The 21,256-nt window shown below is 37.7% G+C and overlaps 1 protein-coding gene across 14 annotated transcripts in view; it reads right to left on the reverse strand.

The window, feature by feature from the left end:
• The window catches only part of ACYP2 (acylphosphatase 2), a 182,771-nt gene that overhangs the window by 148,561 nt on the left and 12,954 nt on the right, over nt 1-21,256 (reverse strand). For 8 of the 14 annotated variants that reach the window (XM_054509878.2, XM_045884993.3, XM_054509872.2 and 5 more), the window contains exon 3: nt 20,334-20,443. In XM_054509878.2, coding sequence (XP_054365853.1) covers nt 20,334-20,443 — 110 coding nt within the window. Of the gene's footprint in view, nt 1-1,112; nt 1,192-8,501; nt 8,532-12,499; nt 13,283-13,373; nt 13,750-13,801; nt 14,042-20,333; nt 20,444-21,256 lie in introns of those variants that run through there. The other 6 variants (XM_064572510.1, XM_064572511.1, XM_064572512.1 and 3 more) reach the window with 5 other exon arrangements.

Below are 21,256 nucleotides of genomic sequence, written 5' to 3' on the forward strand. Positions count from 1 at the left end.
TGTTCTAGATGAGGACCTCAAAATGACATTCTCCAAATCCCCCAAATTATTCTTACTCTACCCTAACAAACCACAGTTAGACATTGTTAATTAGCCTCCCGGACGCCAGTCGCTCTCGCACCAGTTCCTACATCACGTTACCATCACACTTAATAGCTAACCCACAAATCCTATTGTCACTCCCTTGCCTGACACTCTCCAGTGACTCCCCAGTGCTAATACAGGGAGAGGACAAATTAACATGACACTCAGAGCTTTTCAGTTTGACCCAAACTACTTTTCTAGCCTCAATTTCTGCTAGTCCCTGTCCTCTGTCTTGCTCCAGTCACTTGTCCCCAAACACACAAAGGAGGCTCTTTTGGATCAGTGCCTTTGTACTGAAGATTCCTTTCTCCTGGGATGTCCTTCTCCCTTCTTTTCCTGATCTACATGTCACCATGCAGTGTGCCAGGTAGTGTGCGAGGCATTGGGAATTCAAGGAAGAACAGGACAATCCCTTCCTGTAAGGAATCTCCAGGCGTGTAATGGACATTGTTGAACAGTGAACCCAACACATCTTAATTATCCCTTCTCTCTCATGGCATTGTCTGTGTATATATATATATATTTTACTTTCTGTATATTATGTTTTGACATCTTAAAAAACCTTCTGGCTGCAGGTGCGGAAAGTGGAGAATGCCTCTCCTAGGGACTAACCAGTTCTTAGAGATAGCAGAGTTCAGCCTTGAGTACACCTCTAATATGCAAACAAACCAATCCAGAGCCCTACAACCTCCTCTATCATACCCGTGCATCCCAGGAGGCAATATTCCTCTCCCTAAACATCCCAGGGCCAGGTACCAGGCAACTAAAACCCAAAGCCCTCTGGAATTCTTCAAACTACCCAGTCTTCCACTGTTCACCATGCCCTATCTTGCCCTTCCCTCGGTAACCCTAATACAGGCTCTGGCCTATCCTTCCCTTTGTTCCCTCCTGACCATGCTGGTGTTTTCCCCGTGACCCTCTGTCTTTAGGAGCTGAAGTATAATAAAGCTGAAGTATCTGAAGCTGCTCTGTCTCTTCTTGTGGCCGCACCGGACTGACCATCTCACAGAAAAACACAAAACCCTTACCTTCCATATCATGTGCTGGAGAAGCTGATCACAGCTACAGTAGGTCAGTGGCACCAACAAGAAAGTGTGCTGCAGGCTTCTGGAAAAGATTGTTTCCAAGACAAAAAAAGAATAGACCCAGAGCCATCCCTTCCTTCAGCCTTGAATGTGGGTGAGGCTAGAAGATGGGGTGGTCATTTTATAACCACGAGGGAAAAAGCAAGAGAATCCTTCACACCAAACACCTGACACGGATAATAAGACAACTACCTCCCATGTCCCTGACCTCCAGCCTCCTTTATCTCTGCGAAGAACCAACCCTGTCTGTTTGAGCCACTTGTTTATCAGGTTTCCTGTTAACTTACAGCTGAAAGCTTTCTCTTGGGGAGGAGGTGGGGACAGGAAGCAAGCAATTCTTCCTAACAGCTGTAGAAGCAGAGCATGCGCAGAGAGGGTCTAACAGGGTGGGTGGGGAATCATCAGAGAGGTTTGGAGATAAAAATTTCAGGCAGAGAGAGTAGCTTCTGCAAAAGTCCTAAGGGTGCAAGAGCATGGTGTGGCGAAAGGATTAAAAGTCAGTGAGAAGAACAGTGGCACAAGAGCCCAGAAGGGAGGCACGGCCTGGACAGCTCCCCAAGGCAGGAGGGGCACCCTAGCACCATGCACTCCCCCTCCCCCGAGCTCCATTCCCAGGTCCCACCCTGCGCTGAATCCACCTGTTTGCCTCTTTTTTCCCAGTTAGACTGGACTTGTCACAATACCTTCAATCATCTTTGTACCCCCAGCACCTAGCAGAGGGACATGGAAAGACACATACTAAATATCTGCTGGAGAAAACATTATCATGATAGAATCTTTTAACTATTTAAAATTATCCCCCAAAGTCATAATCCAATAAGGGACCTGATGGATTACTATATTTGAGGCCCTGTTCTGCAAGTAAGTCCCACCACACATGCAGGTATGCCTTCTTCACATGATTGACTGAGATGCCTGTTTCAATAGGACCTTAATAGGGTTAAAATATTAGGTGAACTCTGATAAGCCTAACAGCTCTATAATTTCCTAATTTTGAGTATTTTCTAAAATCACTAGGATCTTGACTTTAATACCTCAGCAAAAGAGAAACAGAAGCAGAAATAGTTCCATTATGAATCAAAATAGTATGTCTGTATTTATTTTTTTAAAGATTTTATGCAGACTCCCTGCTGAGCAGCGACCCTCCCCCCCATACAGGGTTCAATCCCAGGACCCCAAGATGATAACCTCAGCAGAAGGCAGACGCCCAATGCCCAACCTACTGAGCCACCCAAGCACCCCTGTATTTATTTTTAAACAGTGAGTTTATGGATGACTTTATTTCATTTCCATTTCTTAATTTTTATAATTGTCTTGATTCACTTAAATTACCTAAATCTATACAACTGTTTACTTACAAAAGTACATAGAACAAAACTTCCTCATTCATGAGTCCTTAGTTTATTCAGTATTTATCTGAAAAATACTTAATAATTTTTATAATTAAAAGTGAACCACCAATTTACATTTAAAATGCACATAGCCTTTGACTCATGTCTAGGAATCAAGGCTTCAAAACTATAAGGGATATAGTGACAAGCACACAATGTCAATGTTGTGGTGGGGAAAGGTAGCAGAGAACAGGATGTTACTGGTTAGAATTGCTGGCATAGGATGATAATAAAAAGTGAACGGATTTTAGTTGGTTTCCTCATTTTCAGGTTCCCTACACACATGCACCCTCATTGCCTGTACCAGGCAGATGCTCCCACTGCCCTGCCTGGTGCACAGTTGCTTGTCCCTGCCCCCGCCACAGCCCCAGACTCAACACACGGCAGCCTCCTCTACACCATGCAGCTCTCAGCTCGGATGTCAGCTCCACAGAAACCTCTTCTTTGGCCATCCCATCTGAAGTAGGAAAACCACCACTACTCCCTTCACAGCATTTACTACTATCTGAAAATATCTAGTTTATTTATTATTTGTTTATTGTGTGTCTCCCCACACAAGAAATGGAACATCGTCTCTGGTACACACTGCTGAATCCCAGCACCTGGAATTACCTGGCCAAATAAATAATTATAGAATAAATGAAAAAGAAATACATATATAAATATGGATGCTCACTGCAACAAGATTCATAGTAGCAAAAAATTACAATAATATGAATGTCCAGTAATAGATGAATGATTAAATTATGATTGATCCATACAGTGGAATACTCTGCAGGGATTTAAAAGAATATTTACTGCCATGAAAAGATATCCATGGTACTGTAACAGTGTTGTATGCTGACAGATGGTAGCTACACTTGTGCTGAGCATAGCGTAAGGTATAGACTTGTCAGATCACTACGATGTGCACCTGAAACTAATGTAACATTGTATGTCAACTGTACTTCAGTTTTTAAAAGAAGATATCCACAATACACAGTACTGTGAAATGTTTACAAGTGACAGAACAATATGTATAGCATGATGCCATCTTTGTAAATGATAAAGAGATAAATGTAATCATATGGGCATATATAGTTGTGGGTTTTTTATAATAACAGGACTATACCATATGTATTTTTAACATATACACATGTTGTTATACCCATAAGTAAAAATGTGTAAGACTATGATCTTAGAAAGACAGGCAAGGCCTACATCTTTTAGCCCATATAATTCTATAGCATTTGAATTTTTGGAACAACCATGTAAACCTTCTGCAAATTAAAAAAAAAAATAACACATTTATTTTGTAGTGGGTAGAATGAAATAGGTTTCAAGCTGCTGAAAAATTGAGGTATCTTCTTAAAAAATATTTTATGCTTACATTTTCATATGTAAGTTAACTTTAAAATATAACAATAAATACTTTAAAAGTGTATTTATTTATTTTATTTATATTTTTAAAAGTAATTAATCTCACAACTGCCAAAACTTGGAAACAACCAAGATGTCTTTCAACAACTAAATGGATAAATTTACTGTGGTACATCCATACAGTGGAGTACTATTGAGCTATAAAAAGAAGTGAGCCAAACCCATAAAAAGAGTGAACCCTAAGGTAAACTGTGGGCCTTGTGTGGTTACAATGTGTCCATGCAGGTTCATCCTTGGTTAAAAAAAAAAAAAAAAAGGTGCCATTTTGGTGAGTGATACTGATAATTGGAGAAGTTCTGCATGTGTGGGGGAAGGCATATAAAGGATATCATTAGGCCTTCTTCTCAGTTTTATTATAAACCTAAAACTTCTCTAAAAAAGCAGTCTTAAAAAAAAGCTTTAAAAAGTCACTGTTTCTGTAACTTTTAAAACTCAATGTATACAATTACCATCTAACCAAAATCTGTTTTTTGAAATAAATTCCAAAACCACACACACACACACACACACACACACAGAAGGAAGGAACTCACAATCCATGAAGAGACATGGAGGAATCTTAAAGGCATATTTCTAAGTGAAAGAAGCCCGTCTGAAAAGGCTGAATACTATAGGATTCCAACTATATGACATTATGGAAAAAGTGAAACTATGGAAACAGTAAAAACATGACTGGTTGAAAGGAGCTAGGGAGAGGGAGGAAAGAATAAATGGGTAGAACATGGGATATTTAGGGCAGTAGAACTATTCTGTATGATACTATAATGGTGGATATATGTCATTATAATTTGTCAAAACCCACAAAATATACAACACAAAGAAGGAACTCCAATGTAAACTATGGGCTTTAGTTAATAGCAGTGTATCAATATTGGCTCATCGATTGTAACAAATGTGCTGCACTAATGTATGATGTTCATAATATAAAGGAAATGGGCAGTGGGGTTAGGGTGAGGGCAGATGTGAGGGGTTGGATAGGAACTCTACTTTTTGTACTTAATTTTTCTGTAGTCCTAAAATTTCTCTTAAAAATAAAATCTATTAATTTTTAAAAAAGTAATTAGTGCTGCATTATGCATTTCTTAAATATGATTATCTCACTAAGTTCACATATCTAAAATGTAAACTTTAAAGCAAAAACCATGAATTTAAGTAGTTTTAATAAAGATGTTATATTTCAAAGGAAAATAAATGACTTAGTATTTGAGGTCTAAAACCTGATGTTTTAGATTCCACTGTAAATATTTTTTATGATTCTAATTTCCCATTGGAATGATTTATACCATCAGGTCACACTAAAATTTTTTCCAAAATTACACCTCCTCAATGAATTTTTGTCTTAAAAAATGTCCAAGTCTTCTGTATTTCAATAGAACATCCAATGGAAAACATACACACACACACACACACTCATACAGAACAACCAAAGGAATTTTCTTAATAATCCCATGTACTTGTATAAGAAACACTGATGGATAAGGCATAAAAATATTAGCTAAATGCTTTGAGATTCTCAGATGAAAAAGTTAGGAAAACTAGCAATTCCGATTACATAGAAATTCATGCCACGAATGGTCTGCCAGAGAAAAGTTATTTTAAAAAATTTTAAATAACTTTGAATCTGACACTAGCTAATTGTTTACAAAATCCATTGCTTCATTCCAATCCACTACTGAAACAACTAGAATTTCAAAACAATGGCATTTTCATAGTTAAAGCACAAGGCTGTTAAAATTCACATCTCACACAAATGCTAAGTATCTGTGGAAGAGATAAACACAAGGAGTGTGAGATGGCAGGGCTGGGAGCCCGATGCGGGGCTCGATCCCAAGACCCTGGGATCATGACCTGAGCCGAAAGCAGACGCTTAACCGACTGAGCCACCCAGGCGCCCGTCTTGGGTTCTCTCCTATGAACACATTTTAAGTCCCTGTTTATTATCAGCTCTATAGAGAACCACAGAATCTTAGTTGGACAGGACCTAGGAGGTCACCTACACTAACTTACCATCCAATGAGTTAGATCTTCTACAACTCCCTTGACTTGTCTGATATCTACAGAACGGGTTGGCAAACTCTTTCTGTAAATGGACAGATAGTAAATATTTGAGGCTTTCTGGTCATCTGGATTCCGTTTCAATTGTTAACTCTGCCAAGGTAACACAAAAGCACAGTGGACAAAACATGAATGAATGGGCGTGGCTGTGCTCCCATAAACCTTTATTTACAAAACAGGCAGTGGGCCAAATCTGGCTGGAAGGCTATAGTATGCCGATCCCTCCTGTAGACCTCTTCTAGTCTTAGCTAAAATTCCATTAGATATATTAGATGCCTTTATGGGGAAATTCTTTGTCAAGGTGAACTGAAATAAACAAATTCACCCATTGCTATACTCAAAATTATCACCTTCTGGAACAACAGAGAACATTTATCTTTACCCATGTATCAGCCCTTCAAATACTTGAAGGAAACGATCATGATTCCCTCAAGTATTCTTTTCTCCAGTCTAAATATCCTCAATGCCTTCAAGCATATTCTGTATTGTGACATAGTTCTCCAAACCACATATCTGTTTGATCACTGTCTACAGTACATACCCCAGCCCATCAATGATGCTTTCAAGTGCAGAGTACAGATACAGGACATATGGTTTTAAAAATATGTACCAATCAAGATGTAATTTTAATTTTAGAATTTGGCTCGATGTCTCCAAATGCAAATGTTTTTAGTTTTTGTGTTTTGAGGGTTTGTTTTTTTTTTTTTACAGAATTACCATCTAGTCTCTAAGAAAAATATATTTTGTATAGATTTGTATAGATGTCAAAAGTTTATGCCCAGAATCCTCTCTATACATTAATTTTACATGATTACCAAGAAATAGAAAATATTTTTGTTGAATTTTGGGGGAAAAGGGGAGGAGGTTTACTAAAACAATAGACTCAAATGGTTTCTACACATCAAAAAATGTTGGCAGACCCTACCACCGCAATTGGAATTATAGAGTGCAATTTGCAGAAAAAGCTATCAGTCATTCCTTCCAAGAAAATGAAACACAGAAGGGAAAGGAAGCACAAACATCTGCAGTGTGTCCTGGGACACGGCTGGCTCCTTTGCAAGAACAGAGCAGAGCTGCTACAGTCCTAGCCAGGCCACCTCCAAATGATGGTCCCTGTTGAATTCCACATTTCAATAACTTAGGAAGAAACCACACCCATGTGTTTAAAGACAATTTAGTTCTGATTTTTGATGTCATAGCAGTCTTAAGTAAGTAAAGTGGTTTTTTTAAAATAACTGGAAGAAAATAAGGCCATATTTATTTAACTATAAATATACCACATTTAGTCTGACCTTACCACCTACTTCTGTAACTTCTCTCAACTGTGGCTTAATTTTTTGATAATTCAGTATTTTAAACAATATATTGCACAAAGTAGAGGCTAGAAGACTAAATTCAGGCTCCACAATCTAAATATGTTTATTTGTAATGACATCCCAATTTATCATGTTGGTTAAGCTTGATTTACATTCTCTGATGTGTGCTTCCTGCTTGCTTGTCATCACAAAAGCTCTCCCTGGAAAATCCCATCCATGTACGTAACTTCAAACACTATCCACATAGTGATGACAACCAAATTTATTTCTCCAGCCCAGTTTCTCTGCAGGGCTGACCCATATATCCAAGAGCCTAGTGGCATTTCCACCTGGCCAGTCCAACTGCCACTAAAACATGTGCAAAGATGAAGCACCATGGGTCACATAACAAGAGCAAATGTTTATTTATTACTTATTCTGTGCCAGGCTCTGTGCTAAGTGCTTTATGTGGATTTTCTCACTTAATCTTCACAGTGCAATTAAATGTGGCATGTTTATCTCCTTTTACCTGAAACCCCATTAAAACGATAGCATCAGGATACAAAAAAATGTAGCAGACATCATTCATGGCTTACGTACTACCCACTGCCCTCCCCTTCTTGCTGGCCAAGAGAACACCAATTTTGTTCAGGCAATCGATATGCCAAACCAATTTCCCAGTCTTTTTTGTAGCAAGGAGTATTTATATGACCATATGCGAGGCAATGAAACACTCGCAGATGTCTGTTTGGGCAAGTTCAGGGAAAGCAATACAACCATTACCCCTTCCTGCCTTCTTCAGGCCTTAACTATGGATATTCTGTGTAGCTGCACTTCCCCTTTTTTGACCACGAAGGAAAGGCTGAGAGAATCACAGAGACATTGACCCTGATACCACTGAGCTACTGAGCCAAGGCCAGTAACCATCTACCCCCAGACTTCTTATTATTGAGAAAAATGAACCCCTGTTTGTTTTATCTACTCTAAGTCAGGTTTTCTATTAATCTGCAGCTGAAAACAGTTCCAGCTGATACGGAAGTATAACCTGAGCAAGAGATTTCAATAAATTCAAAGGAAAGCAGATGTAGGATAAGTAACTACACAGAAAAACAAAAGATGCTTCAGCCTAAGTGCCCGCAGAACCAAAAACAATGAGCAGCAAGTCAGCTTACCTCCTGACTCCACCACAGAAGACTCTGGATCTGGAGGCACCAGGAAAAACAAAAGACAAGACCTACAGATTTAACATTTTGGAGGTTTGCCAACAAAAACGCCATCTCTCCCCAAGTCTCCACCATTCCTCCAGCCAACAGTTTATAATTACATGTTGGAAAATTTCCTTAAAAGTCTGTTTATTCTTGGCTGTCTGTTCATATCGATGAGGAAGTTACTGAAAATATGATTGTAAGGAAAGTATTACAAGCAGAGAAAACAAGGAAACAAAAAACAAGGAAAGGCAAAGAAGGGTGAGGGAAAAAAGAAGGAACTTAGAGGAAACAGAAACAATGCAAAAAGCAGAAGATAACAAAGCAGACACACACACACACACACACACAATACCCTCAGGGAGATCTGATAAAAACAAGAACAGGGTGCTATGAAGCAGAAACAAAACATCACAACAGAAACAAAATTAATCAGAAAGTTGGAAGACAAAAGTGAGACAATTTCCAGATAACAAAGTTTGGAAATGAGGTGAGAAAAAAATGAAAATTAGAGGATCAGGTCAGCACACAAGTTTCAGAAGAGGAGAGCCAAGGGGACAACAGGCGAGAAATCATGAGAGACAATTCTCCTCCTCTGAGAGGCCAGCACTGAAAGTGAAATGAAAACAAGCATGAAGGCAGATGATTGTGAAACACAGAAAAAGAGGGATACAATGAATATCTAAAAAGCTTTCTGAGAGGAATAAACATATAATTTCCACTCCTTTGTAGGAGAATGCCATCAAATCTCTCGACAGCAGCACGAGAAGTCATAGAGCTATGCCTTCAAAATTCTGAGTGGGTGATGATTTGTGGGCATAGCATTTCTTTTTAAAGATTTATTTATTTATTTGGAAGAGAGAGAGAGAGAGCACGCGCACAAGCAGGGGGAGGCGCAGAGGGAGAGGGAGAGAGAGAGTCTCCAGCAGACTCCCTGCTGAGTGTGAAGCCCAGCACGGGCTTGATCTCACAACCCTGAGATCATGACCTGAGTGGAAATCAAGACTTGGCGCCTAAACGATGGAACACCCCCAAGCATCCCAGGGGCATAGAATTTTATAACTTGAATAATCAATCAAGTATGAGGGCAAATGAAGGCAGACAAGGGTACAAACTTTATGTCTCTCTGGTACATTTCCTGGGGAAGCTTAGGGAGAATTATGCTTCAGCAAAACAAAGGAATAAATCAAAGATGATGAAAACATGATTAAGAAAATAGGAACACATTCCACAGGAAAGGGACAGAAGGAAGCATCAGAATGACAGCGGCCCAGCAGGCAGAGACCAAGCCTGGGAAGAAGACAAGCCTCAGGGAAGGTGCAACAGACCGATGAAGGGATGCACTTTGACATTTGGAGATAAATCTGCTGTGGGTTTAGAAAAATATATTGACAGGTACATAGAGTTTCTGTTAGAGAAAAATAGTAAAAGTTTTAGACTGAACAATGTGAAATTGCCACTTTGTACCTCAAAATTTTGATTGTTCAACCTAACTTACAGGTGCATAATATGATGCAGGAAATTGGCTTTAAATACTCTAATAATGAGAAAAGCAAAAGAAAAGTTGGAGGACTATGTAGAATAAGAATGCCAGAAACTGGGACGCCTGGGTGGTTCAGTCGGTTAAGCATCTGCCTTCTGCTCAGGTCATGATCTTAGGGTCCTGAGATCGAGTCCCGCATCGGGCTCCTTCCTTGGCAGGGAGCCTGCTTCTCCCTCTGCCTGCTCTGCCTGCCGCTTCCCCTGCTTGTGCTCTCTCTCTCTCTCTCTGACAAATAAATAAATAAAATACTAAAAAGAAAAGAATGCAAGAAATTGTTACTGAAGCTGGGTAATAGACATGTGGGGTTCGTTGTCCATTCTCTCTATCCATGGATAGGTTTGAAAATCCCGTAATAAAAAGCAGTAAAAAAAGAAAATCATGACATCACCAAAATGTGCAAAATTTCACTAATTTTTCAGACAGCTGGAGGAAGTTCCACTTTGCAATGCTCAGATGAAGTCCAGTGAAAGAACCGCTGGACACAGAAAAAAGTCAGTGAAAGAGCCCATCCACATGAGCACTTGACTCTCTGGCACATTTCCTGGGGAAGTTTAGGGAGAATTCCTGCGGGGCAGGAAACACTGGAGATGTCTCACATCCCCACTCCATCCCTTCACTTCTGCGCTGACTCCCCTGATTCCCCAGCTGCACTGTGCAACACAACAGTGCTCCTGAAAGCCATCACAAGTCTGTGGACCCACAACTGAATAAGACAACCATTTCTCACTGCCCATCAATTTCCTCCCAGCCCATTTCTCATTTTGTCCAAACTAGATTCCAGGCTTCATCCTTCTAGGCACACTCTTGTAAGTGCCCTCCAGCCCTGCTCTCTCACTTCTGCTCCTTGTGGATGGTAACAACCGGCCCCCGATGAACCTCACTTCGTGCCTCCTCCGCATATGTACCCAGAGAACTAAGTATCAGTGGGGAAAATCACCTAAACCGACTGACAGGCTTAATGTTATATTTATTATCGCAAACGGTAAACTGGCAATTTTACTACTGTTGCCATTTTAAATGCGGCAAAATTACTTTAAAGAGGCAAAATGTAAAACTGACAGCCGATTTCACAACAAAACAATGGGTGCTAGACACTCTAATGTATCCACAGGGTACTGAAAAGAATAACTGTCATATGCAACAAAGACATTTTTCAGGAATGGAAAGTAAAATAAAAACGTGTAGAGAGAAACAAAAACTGAGGTAACACATCACCAACAGCTCAAATGAAGGAAAATACTAAAGAATGATCTTTGGCAGAATGGAAATATTCCCACACAGAAGCCTAGAGAATTAGGAAGGGGGAAAAAAGCAACAAAAATGGCAAATACACAGAAGACACCCCCCCCAAAAAAATATTGGCTTTTGGAAATAATTTCTTATGAGCTTTAAAATAGATTATTTAAATTAACATCTAAATAAAGAGTGAGGTAAATGGACTTAAAGGGTACTGTAGATATCACATTGTTAGGGAAGAGAATAAAGACACCAATTAATATCAAATTTTGACCAGTTATGGTTGCATGTTGTACCTCTACGAAAATACTAGTAAAAGAAACAAAAGAATATATAACATCTAACCTAACAGAGAAAAAAAATGGAATAATAAAAAACTATTTTTTTATTTTTTACTTTTTTAATTTATTTTTTAAAAATAGGCTTCACCAAATAATACATTATATGTTAAAAAAAGAAGAAGAAGAAGAAGATAGCAGGAGGGCAAGAATGAAGGGGGGAAATCGGAGGGGGAGACGAACCATGAGAGACTATGGACTCTGAAAAACAAACTGAGGGTTCTAGAGGAGAGGGGGTGGGGGGATGGGTTAGCCTGGTGATGGGTATTGAGGAGGGCACATTCTGCATGGAGCACTGGGTGTTATATGCAAACAATGAATCATGGAACACTACATTAAAAACTAATGATGTAATGTATGGTGATTAACATAACATAATAAAAAAAAAATAGGCTTCACACTCAACATGGGGCTTGAACTCACATCCCTAAGATCAAGAGTTGCATGCTCTATTGACTGAGCCAGCCAGGTGCCCCTATCCATAAATGTTTAACAAGACGTTTACTAATGTGAAACAGTTTTTTTCCCCCTGGCCTTGAGGTCCCAAAAGACCTTTTTTTTCCTGGAACCTCATAATGGGACAGAGAATGAGAGGGAGAAGCTATCTCTTCAGCTCTATGTGATGTCTAGACTAACAGACTGTTGATGGGTGGCATCCTTTATTGTATAAGCCAGGTACAAATTTATAAAATAATTTTTGAAAATAGAGATGGGAGGAAATTCTCCAGTGATCTGCCTTAAATCAGCAACAACTTTAAACGATCCTGGTATCTCAGTCAGTTATCAAACAAAAACAGTCGATTTAAATGAAGGCTAGGAAGAAGAAAAGGAAAGCAGAACTAATAAAACAAGGGGGAAAGAACATAGTAAGATATAAATTTAATTATAAATATGAGTAATTCCATTAAGCTTAAATGGGTAAATACCTTAATTTAAAAACAAAGGTTATGTGACTGCATAAAGAAACAAAACCCAACTATATGCTGCTTGCAAGGGACACATAAAACATAATGAGATACACTTGGAACTAATATAACATTGTCCATCAACTACTTCAATAAAAACAAGCAAAACCACACAATGAGAAAGAAACATTGAAAATGATACAATGAAAAAAAGATATTCTATAGGAACACAGAGAGAAAGTGTGTATAACTGTTAATACCAAAGTAACTTTAAGGCAAAAAAAACATTATTAAAGACAGAGAGGGACACTGGACATTTCAAAAAACACATACCCAGAAGACCATTGGTTATTATTCAAAGAGGAACTAAAAATGAAATTACAAACTATCCCAAAAGCAATGAAAAGAACACATTTTACCAAAATCTATGGAACAAACCAAAAGCTGTATTCAGGGTGAAATGCTTAACGAACTTCATTATTAACTTAAATAGACTAAAACTAAAGGAAACTACAATGTGTGTTGAAGACTTAGAGAAGGATCAACAAAGAAATAAAGAGGGAATGGGCGCCTGGGTGGCTCAGTTGGTTAAGCGACTGCCTTCGGCTCAGGTCATGATCCTGGAGTCCCAGGATCGAGTCCCGCATCGGGCTCCCTGCTCGGCAGGGAGTCTGCTTCTCCCTCTCCCACTCCCCGTTTGTGTTCCCTCTCTCGCTGTGTCTTTCTCTGTCAAATAAATAAATAAAATCTTTAAAAAAAAATAAAAAGAAATAAAGAGGGAATTAGTAAAGATAAAGGTTGAAATTAATGAACAGAAAACCAAAAAAAAAAAAAAAAGGCGAAATTATCAATGAATCCAAAAGCTGTCTTTTAAACTATACCAATGGATACATTCCTTCTGAACCTGATTAAGGAAAAAGGAGGAGAGAATAAAATTATATAAGATTAGGAATTTTCAAAAGATATATAACCACAGTACCAAAGAGACTTTTAAACTATAAAATCCAGAGGCACCTCGGTGGCTCAGTTAAGCATCTGACTCTTGATTTCAGCTCAAGTTCATGATCTCAGGGTCATGAGATTGAGCCCCACATCGGACTCCATGCTGGGTTCGGAGGCTGCTTAGGATTCTCTCTCCCTCTTCCTCTGCCCCTCCTCCTGCTTTTGTATGTGCTTGCGCTCTTGTTCCCTCTCTTAAATAAATAAATAAATAAATAAATAAATAAATAAATAAATAAATAAATAAATAAATAAATAAATAAATAAAATATATATAAAATCCATAGCAAGAAATTTGAAAACCTAGAAAAACTGGATAATTTCCTAAGAAAACATAAATGGGGGCACCTGGGTGGCTCAGTCGGTTAAGTGTCTGCCTTTGGCTCAGGTAGTGATCCCAGAGTCCCAGGATTGAGTCCTGCATCAGGTTCCCTGCTTCTCAGGGAGCCTGCTTCTCCCTCTGCCTCTTCCTCTTTCTTTCTCTGTCTCTCATGAATAAAATAAAAATAAAATCTTAAAAAAAAAATGAATCTGGGAACAAGTAGAAAACTCAAACACACCAATTACAATAGACTAGATTGGAAAGGTGGTTAATAGCTCAGCATTGAGAAGGTACCAGGACCAAGTGATTTCATAACTTGTTTCAGCTAACTTAGTAACAGTAACTCCAATATTATCTAAGTTATTCCAGAATGAAGCAAAGGATGGAAAATGTCCTAACACATTTTATGAAGCCAGCAAAACTGATAGAGTAAAAATTTAAAAGAAGGAAACCATAATCCCACTTATAGAGATGCAAAAACTCTAAATAAAATATTAGCAAGTAATATTCAGTAATGATTCAAAAGAATAACACTCTGTGACTAATTAGAGCTTAATTTGAGTAACTCAAGAGTGAAATTCAATGTGATAAAGTATATTTGACAAAAATCAACAGCAAACTCTTCTACTTGATGAAATAAAACCATTTCAAATACAATCAGACCGAGATGCCCACTATTGCTATTATTCAACATTGCTTTGATGGGTCTGGTAAAGGAAATAAACACTGAAAAAAGGATACATTATTTTTGCTAATTACATATTTGTGTACTAACAAAATCCAATAACTATAGTTTACCAAAAAAAAATTAGTAGAATTAATGAGAACATTCAATAAGGTAACTCTGATATAAGATAAAAGTCTTTAGGCTTTCCCTATTCTAGCATAAGCACACAGAAATAGAAATAGGAAAAGTATTCCATACACAATCGTGAAAAAGTCAATAAAATATTGTTATGGAATGAATGTGCCCCCCATTCATATGTTGATGCCTCATCCCCAATATGATGGTATTTGGAGGTGGGGCTTTTGGGAGGTAGGTAGATCGTGAGGGCAGAGCCCTCATGAATGAGATTGGTGCCCTTGTAACAAGAGGCCAGAGAGCTAGCTAGCTAGCTCTCTTTCTGCCATATAAGGATAGAATGAGAAGCTGGTGGTCTGCAGCCTAGCAGAAGACTCAACAGAACCTGACCATGCTGGCATTCTAATCTCAGATTTCCAGCCTCCAGAACTGTGAGAAATAAATTTCTGTCATTTATAAACCACCCAGTCTATGGGACTTTGTAACAGCGGCCCAAACTGACTAAGACAAAGATTTAGGAATAAAGTCAGCAAGGAAAGCACAAAATCTATATGATGATAATCATAAAAACATATTGAAGAATACATTTAAAAATCTGAGCAAATGAAATGAAATCCATATTTTTAGATGAGAAGATTTAATATCAATTCTCTTAATATCATAAAAGTGTGGAATCAAATAGCAAGTAAAATATGGGTTCCTAAAAGAGAAAAGGAACATTAGGTAAAAGCTGAAGAAATCTGAAAAAACTATGGACTTCAGTTAATACTAATGCATCAATACTGGTTCATTAATTGTAACATATGTATCATACCAATGTAAAATGTTAATAGGGCCAAGTGGGTGAGAAGTATATGGAAACTCTTGGTAATATCTTTACAATTTTTCCTGTAAATCTAAAACTGTTCTAAAAAATAAAGTTGTTGGGTATTTTTAAGATTTTTTTTTTTTAATATTTACTTATATTAGAGAGAGGCAGAGAGAGACAGCACAAGTGGAAGGGGCAAAGGGAGAGGGAGAGAGATCTCAAGCAGACTCCCTCCTGAATGGGAAGCCCAATGCAGGACTGGATCCCAGGACCCTTAATTCATGACACAAGCTGAAACCAAGACTTGGACACTTAACTGACTGCACCATCCAAGTGCTCTTAAGATTTATTTTTTAAGTAATCTCTACATCCAGTGTGGGGCTTGAACTCATAACCCCCAAATTAAGAGTCTCATGCTCTACCCACTGAGCCAGCCAGGCACCCCTAAAGCTTATTTTAAAAAGCATATTTGTAAGACAATCGGGGAAGTTTTTTTAAAAAAACAGATGTAATTCCTTGGGGCACCTAGGTGGCTCAGTCGGTTAATCATCCAACTCTTGATTTTGGCTCAGGTCATGAGATTGAGCCCCGCGTCAAGCTCTGCACTCAGCCTGGAATCTGCTTAAGATTCTCTCTCTCTCCCTCTGCCCCTCCCCGCAAGAGTGCACTCTCTCTCTAAAATAAATAAATAAACCTTTAAATAAATAATTAAATAATAAAAATAAAAAACAGATATAATTCCAATTAAATGAATAAGAGTATCTTAAAGTTTAAAGAGAAAATAAATGCCCAAGGAAGCAAATAAATGAATAAAAAAAATAGTGAAGGGAAATATCCTACAAAGACACTGTAATTAAATCAATATGAAGTATTAGTCTAGGAATAGATAAATAGATCTAGTAGGGGACCAGAAGGGAACCCAGGAATAAAATCCAGTTTATATGCTATGTCAATATACGATAAAATGATTTCAGTTCTATGGGGAAAGACTGATTATTTAATAGTAATGTTGGCACAACTGCTATCCAGCTGGTAAAAAATAGTCCCCAATCCCATACTATAAACAAAAAACAAATTCCAAATGGAATAAATGTGTAATATAATAAAGCATCAAAAAGTTAGAACAACACTTACAATCTGTTTCTTAACCAGAAAGAAAAGATAACCATATTTGAGTTTATAAAAATTAAAACAATCTATGTTGCAAAAGCCATCATAAATAAACAAAACTAATGAATAGGCAAAGGATAGATTTGGGGAAATACTTGCAAAAGAGATAACAGATAATGAGTTAGTAATCATTACCAATATAAAAAGAGCTCTTAAAAATTGGCAAGAGACAAACAGTCCCATAGAAAAATGGAGAAAGGATGTGAAAGGGAGTTAGTTCATGAGAACAAATCCACATAGCCACAAGCACGAAGATGCTCAAAATAACCAGTAATTAGAGAAAAGCAAATTACAGTGAAAAAATAATACATCACTCTACACCCAATCAGATAAAAGAAATTGGAGAGCAATAATACCAATTGCCCACAGGATGAAAAGGAAAAAAATGTAAATTGTTTACAGCTGTTTTGAAAAGCAGTCTGACAAATATTTTTTAAATTAATAGTACACAGACATGTCAACCACACTTCTGGGAATCTATCTCCCAAATATGAAATCACCAGTAGAATATTTATTATGGCATTGCTCTTACTGGAAAAAAAAAAGAGAAACAAAATGAATTCTCAGCAATAAGATAATAAATAATGGTACATTAATACTGTGGAATATTAAGCAGCTATTAAAAAGAATGAATTAAAGCTCTACCATTTGACTTGGATGGGTTTCCCTGGATGTATTTTTGTTTTGTTTTGTTTTCTAATTCCAGTATAATTAATACACAGTGTTCTATTCAGGTCTACACTATAGTGATTCAGCAATTCCATACATTACTTAGTGCCCATCATGGTAAGTGTACCCTTAATCCCCTTCACCTATTCCACCCAGCCCCCACATACACCCCCACTCTGGTAACCATCTTTTTGTTCTCTATAGCTAAGAGTCTGCTTTTTGGTTTGTCTCTTTTTTTCTTTGTTCATTTGTTTTGTTCCTTAAATTCCACACAAGTGAAATATGGTATTTGTCTTTCTTTGACTAATTTCGCTTAGTATTATACTCTCTTGGTCCATCCATGTTGTTGCAAATGGCAAGATTTCATTCTTTTTTATGGCTGAGTAATATTCTGTTGTATATATATAACATCTTCTTTAACCATTCGTCTATGGATGGACACTTGGGCTGCTTCCATAACGTGGCTATAGTAAATAATGCTGCAATAAACATAGGTGTGCATATATCTTTTTGAACTAGTGTTTTCATTTTCTTTGGGTAAATACCTCATAGTAGAATTACTGGATCATATGGTAGTTCTTTTTTTTTAAAGATTTTATTTATTTATTTATTTATTTGAGAGAGAGAGAGAGAGAGAGAAACAGCATGAGAGGGGATAGGGTCAGAGGGAGAAGCAGGCTCCCCGCCGAGCAGGGAGCCCGATGTGGGACTCGATCCCGGGACTCCGGGATCATGACCTGAGCCGAAGGCAGTCGCTTAACCAACTGAGCCACCCAGGCACCCCTCATATGGTAGTTCTATTTTTAATTTTTTGAGGAACCTCCATACTGTTTTCCAGAGTGGCTACACCAGTTTGCATTCCCACCAACAGTGCCTGAGAGTTCCTTTTTCTCCACATACTTGCCAACAGTTGTTGTTTCTTGTGTTTTTTATTTTAGCCATTCTGACAGCTGTGAGGTGATATCTCAGTGTGGTTTTGATTTGCATCTCCCTGTGGTTTTGATTTGCATCTCCCTGATGATGAGCAGTGCGGAGCATCTTTTCATGTGTCTGTTGTCTATCTGGACATCTTCTTTGGAGAAATGTCTATTCATGTCTTCTGCTCATTTTCTAATTGGATTATTTGTTTCCTGGGGATATTTTTGAATCTTAAAGTGAGATGCACAGAAGTGTGTACACCATGATCCCATTTTTAAAAAGCAAATATTGCTCATAACCCAAAACTGTTTGTGCACCCAAGTGTGTGTGTGTGTGTGAAGGTGAATATGGAAACAAACACGGGAAGAAGCCCTCCCAGTTGCTAACATAGATTACTGGTAGTACTGGGAAGGAAGAAGGGGTGTGCAGGGGTTGAAAAGAAAAACTGGGCAGAATGTATATGATATGATTACATTTATGTGAAGGATATTAATAAAAAACCTGCTACAACATGGATTAGGATATAACATGATAGGCATGAGCATCTATCCTCCCATGCAGCCCCTATTCCTAATACTTCATAGTCATTTGGCACTTTATCATTTTTTTAACTACTTAGTTCTATACAACATAAGTCTCACAATCTTTTCTGCATTTTGGACAATCCTACTGAAAATTAGTTTTTCATTAACTGTTACCATACAGTTTATGAAATTGAATTTTTAGACCCCACTTTCCAAGTTGGGTTACAAGTTTTATACACAAAGTATGTACTTATGCATAAAGAAATTAGAAAAAATAAGGAGTTAGTGGTTATATGTTTACTGATTGATGAATGTCTATAAAATGAAAAAACTAGTTACAGAAAAATATGCATAAAGTAGTCTATTTTGGTAAAAACAAACAAAATCCTAACTATAAATGCTTAAATACTTTAAAGTGAAAGAGAAAGCTTCAGAAAGTCTTCACAAGGCCACAGGCCCGGGGTTCCATCAAGAGGAGGGAAGCAGAGGTAAAGGGGCAAATTACTAGCTTTGCTTTTTTACCTCTCAGCATCTTACTACTTCACTTATTACAATAGGCAAAAAAGTATTACTTTTGAAATCTGAAAACATTAAGTAATGAAAACAAAGATAAACTGCAAACAATAAAATAAATTGGGTATGACTTAGCACTTTTGTCATAAGATCCGTTATGAAGATTAAATGAGATAAACCATGTGAAGCGTGTAGCATATTACCTAATACTGCAAATACTCAGCAAATGTTAGCTATTTTTTATTTTAAAAAAATACTTCAGAGAACAGTGGAATTTATGAAACTGAAAAGATAAGGCCTTTGAATATGACAGGGCACTGTTTTCCTTACTACTGAACCCAGGTCTCCTTTGGAATGCAAGGACTCATTATGGTAGCCCTAAAACTCATAAAACACACTTTTACCAACAGTAAAAATAAAATTACAATTAGATAAATAAGATACTTAATAAAAAGTAGAGAGCAGCCTTTTTGCCTTGAAGTCTACTTTAAAAACTTCAAGAACCAGGAGTGCCTGGGTGTTAAGCATCCAACTCTTGATTTTGGCTCAGGTCATGATCTCAGAGTTGTGAGATTGAACCCCATGTCAGGCTCTGTGCTGGGCATGGAGCTTGCTTGAGATTCTCTCTCTCCCTCTCCCTCCACCCCTTGCACATGCTCGCATGCTGTATCTCAAAAAATTAATTAATCAATTAATTAAAAGAACTTCAAGAACCATCCAAAGGCTTTTGCTTCTTCACAACCACTTTGGATGAGAGATACATGGGCCCAAGATGTTTCCCCCATGTTAGAAGAGACAGAACACAATTCAAATAGATTAAAGAGTGACACCATTGCTCTTTTGGAGGGCCTGCCCAAGTGGGAAATCCATTCCTAAATGTATAAATTCCATTCCCAACTCTGAAGATTTCCTTGCTGGTATGCCTAAAAACGTGTTAGTTTAGTTATAATCTACAAACTGAATTTGGTCCATCAATACTATTCTTAGTGTCCAATGAAACATTAAAATAAGTTCATTAATAGCATGAGTGCATTATTAGTCTTGCTACTTACATGGAATTGACTTTCTCTTCGGGGCCTTGCACTTGGCCTGTCACAGTGCCTTTGCTGGTATTCTTCACCCAGCCAACCACTCCTATTTTCTTAGCCTCACCTTCTGTGTACTGGTTTTAGGAGAAAATAAATGAAACAAAATCCAGCATTAAAAAACGTAACTGATAGTTTTTTTCCTACAATCCATGCCAAAAATTCTGTAGCTGACCTACAATCATACCTGTTTACAAGACCTTCACCTAAATGGGATCTTATTAAATTCCACTTTCAGGAAAGCGAATATTATGAGAAAATAAACTGATAGTGGGAATTACTTCAGAAAACAGTTTCCATGATGTGTTTTGGGATCCATCAAATTCAGTTGCATGGCCCCTATACCTTCTAACACTCAATTACGTTGTCTGGATTCCACATGATCATCACTCCAAGATCTTCAATCACTGAGGGAAAATACTGAATCATGATCAATATACAGTATTCAATTAAAAGATTCTGATGTCTTCCATTGGCTATGGACTTGCCACACAAATGTTACAACTGTCTATAGGTAAGTTTATTTCTCCTATTATTCTTTACAGTCTTTTAAAAATTCCTCTTCTCAGTTCTAAATTCAGTTACGCTGACAAATGAAAACCTAGCAACATTTTGATTTTGAACTATTTTATTGACATCATACAAAATTCTTGTGGATGCTATCTACGGAAATTTTTTAAAAACACAGTCTTCTGTTTGGAGGTCAGAGTGACCAAGAATCTACACACTCTACATCCCCAACCAAACAGAGATGGTTACAGCTAGGATTTATGGTGAAGCTGGTTGTGAAAATGATAATGAAAAAGGAGACAATCTGATCTGTGGGGTAGGGAACTATCTCAAAACGAGGAGACTTCACTGGTTGGGAACATGCTAGAACCCTCAGAGGT

Source organism: Mirounga angustirostris, unplaced genomic scaffold (assembly GCF_029215605.1).
Source record: "Mirounga angustirostris isolate CCGP_5_RB_7025 unplaced genomic scaffold, mMirAng1.0.hap1 SCAF_10, whole genome shotgun sequence".
NCBI classification, from domain to species: Eukaryota; Metazoa; Chordata; class Mammalia; order Carnivora; family Phocidae; genus Mirounga; species Mirounga angustirostris.